The 7,520-nt window shown below is 35.3% G+C and overlaps 1 protein-coding gene and 1 non-coding gene across 2 annotated transcripts in view; one reads left to right on the forward strand and one right to left on the reverse strand.

Moving 5' to 3' along the window:
• The window catches only part of LOC136276950 (histone acetyltransferase KAT7-like), a 12,391-nt gene extending 5,084 nt beyond the window's left edge, over window positions 1–7,307 (reverse strand). Inside the window, exons 1-9 of the mRNA XM_066158475.1 lie at window positions 7,181–7,307; window positions 6,479–6,629; window positions 5,851–5,976; window positions 4,633–4,745; window positions 3,638–4,057; window positions 2,502–2,615; window positions 2,083–2,361; window positions 1,290–1,466; window positions 171–260 (exon numbers count right to left, since the gene is read on the reverse strand). Of these exons, the coding sequence (XP_066014572.1) occupies window positions 171–260; window positions 1,290–1,466; window positions 2,083–2,361; window positions 2,502–2,615; window positions 3,638–4,057; window positions 4,633–4,745; window positions 5,851–5,976; window positions 6,479–6,629; window positions 7,181–7,195 (1,485 nt within the window). The 5' untranslated portion in view covers window positions 7,196–7,307. The remainder of the gene's footprint in view (window positions 1–170; window positions 261–1,289; window positions 1,467–2,082; window positions 2,362–2,501; window positions 2,616–3,637; window positions 4,058–4,632; window positions 4,746–5,850; window positions 5,977–6,478; window positions 6,630–7,180) is intronic.
• Trnat-ggu (transfer RNA threonine (anticodon GGU)) lies at window positions 581–653 on the forward strand. Its single transcript has one exon. It is a non-coding gene; the product is annotated as a tRNA-Thr (tRNA).
• Window positions 7,308–7,520: the final 213 nt, after the last annotated feature.

Genomic DNA, 7,520 nt, shown 5'->3' on the forward strand with positions numbered 1-7,520 from the left:
ATCAACTTTAATTCATCCAAATGGTATTTCTTTGTTCTCATCACTTGTCTGCTCAATTTTGTATTAATATTGTATGGAAAAATTCTGTCTTAGTCACTCAAGGGAGTTAAATGCTTACTTTTCTGTCCATGTAGCACTTTTCAATTTAAGTTACAGTTTGTGGCACTCACCTTGTGATTTTTTCCATCAACTTCAAATATTGAGAGGTCATTCTTCCGATATATTTCAATTCCAGGTGGATGCCTGACATTGCATTTAGCCTGAAAATGAACCAAACATTTCAGCAAAATCATTTATCAAATTATTCTTGGAGGAAAATCATCCCATGAACATGCATAAACAGTTCAAATCCCTTTTTTTCTTCCCTTAGTCTCAAATAGTAAATACATTATCATTTGCTATAATTTTAACAACAATGAATTTGATTATGAGAGTGATCTTCACGGTAATGAACACTACTTGAGCATTAGCGAAAATAAAGCCTTAAAATAAAAGCCATACATATGATTTTCATATTGCCACCATTATTTATTCATCACTTTGCAACTTTATAACAAACCAGGATGACCAGCTCCCAGTTGGCTTGTTGGCTCAGTTGGTAGAGCACTGCACTGGTACTGCAGAGGTCATGGGTTTAAATCCCATGCAGGCCTCAGTTTTTTTCAGGCTTTATTTTCACTAATTCTTAAGTAGTGTTCATTGCTGCAAAGATAACTTTTATATTGATTTCATTGATTAATCTGCAGTTCACTTATTTGTGATTTTTATATATTCACACTCATTCAACAACAAAATTATATCACAAAAGATTCTTCCAATATTAATAATTTTTTGATATGGACAGCTACCACCAATTAATTCACACAGACAATTAATTATTGAATAATAACAATAAATTCAGTGTTCTCCTTAGACAGTAATCAGTAAAATTTAGTATCATTTATGACCACCCAAAATTGCTTGAACTTCAATAGTGTGGAGAAATGCTTCTCCAATCAGACAAGAGAATTCTGGGCTGTCAATCGGCCAAATCTTACCATCTTCTTATTTTTTTATAGATTTTTGTGTAGTTTTGATAGAGCTGATACTGTTATTTCAGATGAGTTATAAAATTTACAAGTAGAGGTACATAGTTTGTCACAAACCTTTTTAACATGCACTGTGTGCAAATTACCACTGAATGTTTAGTAAAGCAATTCAGAGTTTAGTCATGATTACAGGCAATTAATTTCTATTCATCTTTGTAAAAGATGACAAATACACTTAAATAACAAAGTTTAAACACATACCACATGTCGTCTTAAAACAGTTTTGCTCCTCATATATTTCAGACAGAATTCACAGATGTATATTTTACGTAATCTCTGGAATTCCTCAGGAAAAGGTGATGAGTACCACGTATCAACTTCATACAAGCCAAACTCAATACAGCGGCTTCCAGATCTGCCATTCAAAGGCAGAATTTCCTAGAAAGTAAATTGTTTGCAAAGTTTGAAATTTCTGGAAGGTCATTAAATTTTTCCACTTGACTTTTCTCTAGAAAAGTCAAGTATATAGCTTTAAACTTTAATGCACTGATTGCATTTCATCACAAGGAATAAAGCATGTAAATGACAAATCCACCAAAATATATAATTTTATTATTATAATAATTAGCAATTTCATTGTAGTTGTGAAAAGCAAATTAGAGCTTCTTTGTTAATCATACTGCTGTACAAGTGTTGTGTACCTTAAATGCTGTGTTGTGCTGAAAAAAGTGTTTGATTCTGGATAATGACCCAACCATACTCACTACATTTGACAAATGACCACTTTGTCCCAGTCTCTCCCCTACAGCTGCTAGTTCCCAAAGAAGAATTACAAAAACATACCACCATCTATAAACAACTGAATTGTAGCTACATTTAACAGCATCTTGAACCAAGTAATAACATGAAGAATTAATGACTCAATGACTGCACACTTATAACATGTCTCATGTTCAGAGTAATCAGGTAAAGGAGGAAGTGCTTTTGAAAGGTGAAGGTTGAGGCTGAATGGTTCCCATTCATCAGCTGAACATTCATTGGCCATCTTTCTCACCTCTTCATTGGCCTCTAATGCCTTTGTCCAAGCTTCTTTGAACAACTTGAAATCACCCTCTGATGCTATTTCTTTCAGAGTCTCCTGGTCTAACTGATCAATTAATGCTTTACCATTTGTTTCTTTTTCACAAGAATATCTTGAAGTGTCAAGATGGCTTTCATTGGACAATGTATTTATTTTTCTCTCACTACTTTTTTGTAAACCTAGCTCTTCTGGTGTAATTTCTTTGCTTGTCACAGCCACACGGATCTTTTCTGGCATAAAGGAAAGCTGCACCTGTACACACAAAAATATAGTGCTCTTTAATTGAGAATAAAATTTTTGCTTTATGTTGAGCTGTCTACCATTGTAACACTGAACTCTCCCACTAATATTGCACAAAAGTATCTTTAAAAGATATTCAGTGTGTGACTCACTTTGTTTCTTAATGTCTTTTTTGGTGGCAGATTCTCTTCAGGTGAAGCACTGGATTTCCCTTTTTTAGAGTCTGGATAAACTGCAAGTTCCTTTTTCTTTTCTACTGCCCTCTCCTATCAATTGACAGTACATTTAGTGGTGCAAAACAATAGCAAAAAAAAACCTTCAGAGAGAGCTAGAGTAGCAATTTCTGCCCAAGGTAGTCATTACATGGCATACTTCCACACTTTTTCTTTTCACCTTTAACTGTACACATTTGAAAGTCAATATACGTGAACTGCAGATTATGAAATGAATATGAGAGTGATCTTTGCAATAATGAACACTTCTTAAACAGAACTGAAAATCAATTCAGGACTTCTGTGATACCAGTGCAGTGCCCTACCAACTGAGTTGACAAGCCAGCCAGGAGCTGGTCTAGAACCAACAAAACGACCAGCTCCCAGTTGGCTTGTAAGCTCACTTAGTGGAAAATTAACTCACTTAGTAGAAAATTCAAGCCTGTATGGGAGTTGAACCTATGACTTAGTGACACTGGTACAATTCCTTACCAACTGAGCTAACAAGCCAACTAGGAACTGGTCTGGAACCAAGAAAATGACCAGCTCCCAGTCTACTTGTTGGCTCACTTAAAAGAGCACCACACCATTTTGCACAGGTCAATGGTTCATATCCCGCACAGGCCTGAATTTTTTTATGGTTTTATTTTCAGTACTTAAGTAGTGTTCATTATGGCAAAGATCTTTCTCATGCTCTCTTTTCCTCTTTCTTGGAATGAAAACTCCTGTGTACACATAACACATAAATGAATTTTCAATTTTATTAAGATGGAAGAAAAACTTTATATAAAGGAGGTCCTTGGCACAAATGGCTGATTTACCAACTACTATTTGAAGTGGTTGACACACATGATATTCATAACTCAGCCACTTTCTGTCCAGTTATCTCTCACATCTCTTTAAAACATGAAAATTACAAATAATAATAGAAGAAGTTATAAATCAACAAAAAACCTTTCTCTGTTCACAAAAGCCTCAAGCCAAATAACCTAAACAACAGCCACTGTTAAGAACATTTCTTGTCTCCTATATTATGCATTAAAAATCACAAACAATGACTATTGTATGGTATCTACCTTGCATTCTTGTGGTGTCATGTTATGATATTTTGGACAACCAGATAAAGTGTGATGCATTTCAAATTTTCCTGTCATGTGACCAAGCCCGTCACAACCAGATGTTGGACACCTCTTCACTCTCTTCATTGACTTTCTTTCCTTAGTCTCATCTCCTATTTCTGTAAAAGATGCCAAGGGGAAGCTTTCCGCTTTGTTTTCAACTGGTGGTTTTTCCAACACATGAATCTTTCTTGGTCTCCCTCGCTTTTTTTTAACAACTGGGGTCTGTGTGTCTGGTAGCAGAAGAGCATGATCATCTAAATTGTTCATTGATGCACACTCAGGACAAATTGTTGAGATGGACTGCTTGAGTACTGATTGTGAGTAAGGAATGCATAGCAAGTGGAATGCTCTATCACAGGTTTCACAGGTCTCAAGCTACAAGTTAAAAAAAAAAGAAAAGTAAATAGTGGTTTGTGAGCTATATGTAAAAAGCTAGTGTCATTTTTCAACATAAAGCAATTACCTGATGCAAATTGTCCAGACAAAAGGTGAAGAGAAAGAAAACTAAGATGAGTTGTTCGTTATTGACTGAAAAAGTCATTAAAATGAATTCACTCTGAAAGCTTTGTCAGAAATGATCATACTGGTTACATCCTTTTTTCACTAAAACAGATTCCATAAATAGACTGATCAGAACCTTATAGAGGTGATGACTGTTAAATGAAAATTCTATTCACAAAAGACAATGTTTAAGAAAAAACAATCCCTCTCTCCTACTACTGAAACATCAAAGATAAGAAAGTTATAATGCAAAATAAAACTTAGGATAATAGACTCAGACAGAGGATTCACCTAGAGACCATACTTTCCAGGTGATATGTTTGAATGGAGTTACAAGTACAGCGTGTACATTTATTTTTAAATTTCAGTGTTACATACCAGTAATGATCACTTATTGCTATTATTTAAAACTTTTACATCACTTTTGTTGTTGTTTTATATATAATCACCTCACTTTCAGCTGACTTGCACACATAACAGGTTTTGCAAGCTCTGCATTGCCACAAGGAACTGTCTAATCTTGGACAGTCTTTATTGGAAAGAGACAAACAAGACCTGTGCCCTTAAATTAGGAAAAAAAATAATTGAGTCATTACTGACATAAAAATCATAGATGACCATAAATACATATCAGTTGAAAACAACTTTAAAATTAAGTCGCCATTGTTGTAAAAAAAGTTGAGTCACAGTGGCCTCCTTCAGGACAGAGCAAAAGGGCTGTCAAGTATGACTTCATTTAAAGCAGAGGCTTTTTGTTGTTAACTGTCACAAAGCACAAATATGTCAATTGAAAGAAACCAAAAGTTGATGTTCAAAGAAGATGTAAAAAACATAAAACAAGTATGGGATAGTGAGTATATATCAAGTTGTACATGAGTCACATTTTGTATTCTAGACACTTCATACTTTGTTTAGAAATAATGGTGTCCTAGACTGTGGGCTTGAGTGAGTTGTTTGAGATTTTGTTAAACACTTTGTCAGTCAGCCGCTGACTGGTTGTTATAGAGAGATTAATTTGGTTGTTGGGATGTACTTTGGAGGCTAAAATACCATTAGGGAGAGGTGGCAGTGTACAGGGGTTAAAACAAGGTAATATATGGACCTTCCACTGTGACAAAAAACAAGTGGCTGGTGTAAAGAGAAAGCCATTTCTGTAGGTTAAACTGTGCTTTAATAAAACAGGACAATCTTTAACCTTGGCAAGGGGGACTTTATACTTATCAGCAGATTATTATTAAATACTGTAAATTGCATTGCCCAGATTTTCATGTGTTTTTAAAAGTGGAAGAATTTTGCCAAGGACAAACAGTCAAAGCTGTTCACTTTTCTGATAAAATTCCCTCTGAGACTACAGCTCAAGTATAGAGTGGAAGTGAGGTTTGGATGGTTTGGTTGAATTTGGTTTGGCCAATGCATTGCCTTCTAGGCCTGTAGTGATAAGACATTATAGGACAAGCTTGTAGAAAAGCTTCCACGTTGTGAGGAAAATTTTACCTCTCTCCAAGCACCATTATCTTAACCATATTTAGCAATTAAACAAACTTGAAACTTGGAATAAAAGTGCTCCAACAAATAATTTATTGACAACATAAAAAAGAAATATATAGGCCATTATATTTAAAATATAAAACCATACTATGCTTTTAGATTAAAACACAAAGAAATACCCAGAGTGCAGCAATTTGAACATTGCAGAATATTTTCTTCATCGTGGAGGCTATTACACACAATGCAGCCTTGTTTGTTATCTTCAGAAACAGTTCCTGCACTGAGCCTTGTAGATCTTCGTTTTCCTGGAGACACATTCACAACAAGAGATCAGCTCAGTTATCATAACAATATTTTCATAATTCCAGTTTTCCCAACTACTTGCCATAAACGCCACTTTTTCTGATTGCATTGCATCAAACCAAAATGGTAATGTATCCTCCCTGTTTCCTTTCAATAAATTAATCACAATTCAAACAAACAAATATATACACCAAGAAAACCAGCATTTTTTTAAACTAACAATGGGAAATTAAAAAAATGATAAAAAACTTTTTCAAGTTACATGTAAAAAAAAATAGAGAAAATAAGAAACAGCTAAACAATAGGAACTGGACACCCTCAGATGACATTCAGTCATTAACACTGTACATCCAACCTTTAGATCAATGACAGTGTCTGAGAAACTACACACCTATCCCTCCCCTAACCCAACATTAACCTAACTGGTTATCAGTAGATTTTTTTTTGGTTGGCTTAGGAGAGGGGTAGGTGCACAGTTGCTCAGATACTAACAATGATCCCAACCTTTTGATGCTGTCTGATTTTTCTGAGGAAATGATGATGGTCCTTTACTGGGGAAAGGACTCCTGGCAGGATTGCTGCTACTGTCAGAAATCTCCACTACATCCACCTCAATATCAGAGTCATCTGATGAATCTGCAGCAACGCGTAATTGCTAACACATAAAATATGAAGCAGTCAGGTAGTACATGTAGCCATAATCAATTCTCTTACAACAAATGGTTCATTGACAGAGTGCAAACTCTAAAACTCAAAGGTCACACAATTATAATCAAGAGGATAAATTCCACACGAGATAATTGCAAGGAGTGGAAAATTTTGCTCTTCATGAATTCTGCCCTTCCGAATCCCTGTGCTGAGTCAAATAAACAGTTTTACGGAACAGGAATTTGGGGGCAACTTCAGAATACCCCGCAACTCAATTACATGTCATTGAATAAGAATAGCGTCTATTGTGTTATGCCTCGATCTTCAAAGCCTCCCGACACATGTAAGTGAGGTGGACCAAAGTTGCGGGGTATCGTTGAGAAGAGCATTTATGGTCCAAAGACTTTATTTACCGTTTCCTCTCGATACTCTCTTTTTCGTTTCAAAGGTTGGACTTTTCTGGAGACACAGAACTGCACAATCACGTAACCGAGTAAGTTATCATTCGACGTTTTTCTTTCTTTTTATTTGGTATTTATATAAAACGATGGCTGTTACCTTTCTTTTAGGCATGGTGATTCAAAGTCCAGCATCTAGCAATAATCAAACAAGGCTGCAATGAGTGAGTAAGTCATCTCTTCACCATACTCGGTTTACCAGGAGGCCATTCTTGGATAAGATTGTTACACATCAGCGGTATTACTACGTGGTGAATAATCTTGTGTGTAAAAGACTGTATTTTGTCTACCTGTCAGGATTGATTGTCACTTGTTTATTACTTATTGCTGGCACCTTCAAAATAGAACTATACTAGTTTAAACAACACAAGAAGTTGCAATTTTAAAGTTAACTTGTGTAGTTTTACAAATGTATCGTATTTTTTTCTCTGAATGGCCTC

The sequence above is a fragment of the Pocillopora verrucosa genome, chromosome 11 (genome assembly GCF_036669915.1).
Source record: "Pocillopora verrucosa isolate sample1 chromosome 11, ASM3666991v2, whole genome shotgun sequence".
In the NCBI taxonomy this organism is placed as follows: domain Eukaryota; kingdom Metazoa; phylum Cnidaria; class Anthozoa; order Scleractinia; family Pocilloporidae; genus Pocillopora; species Pocillopora verrucosa.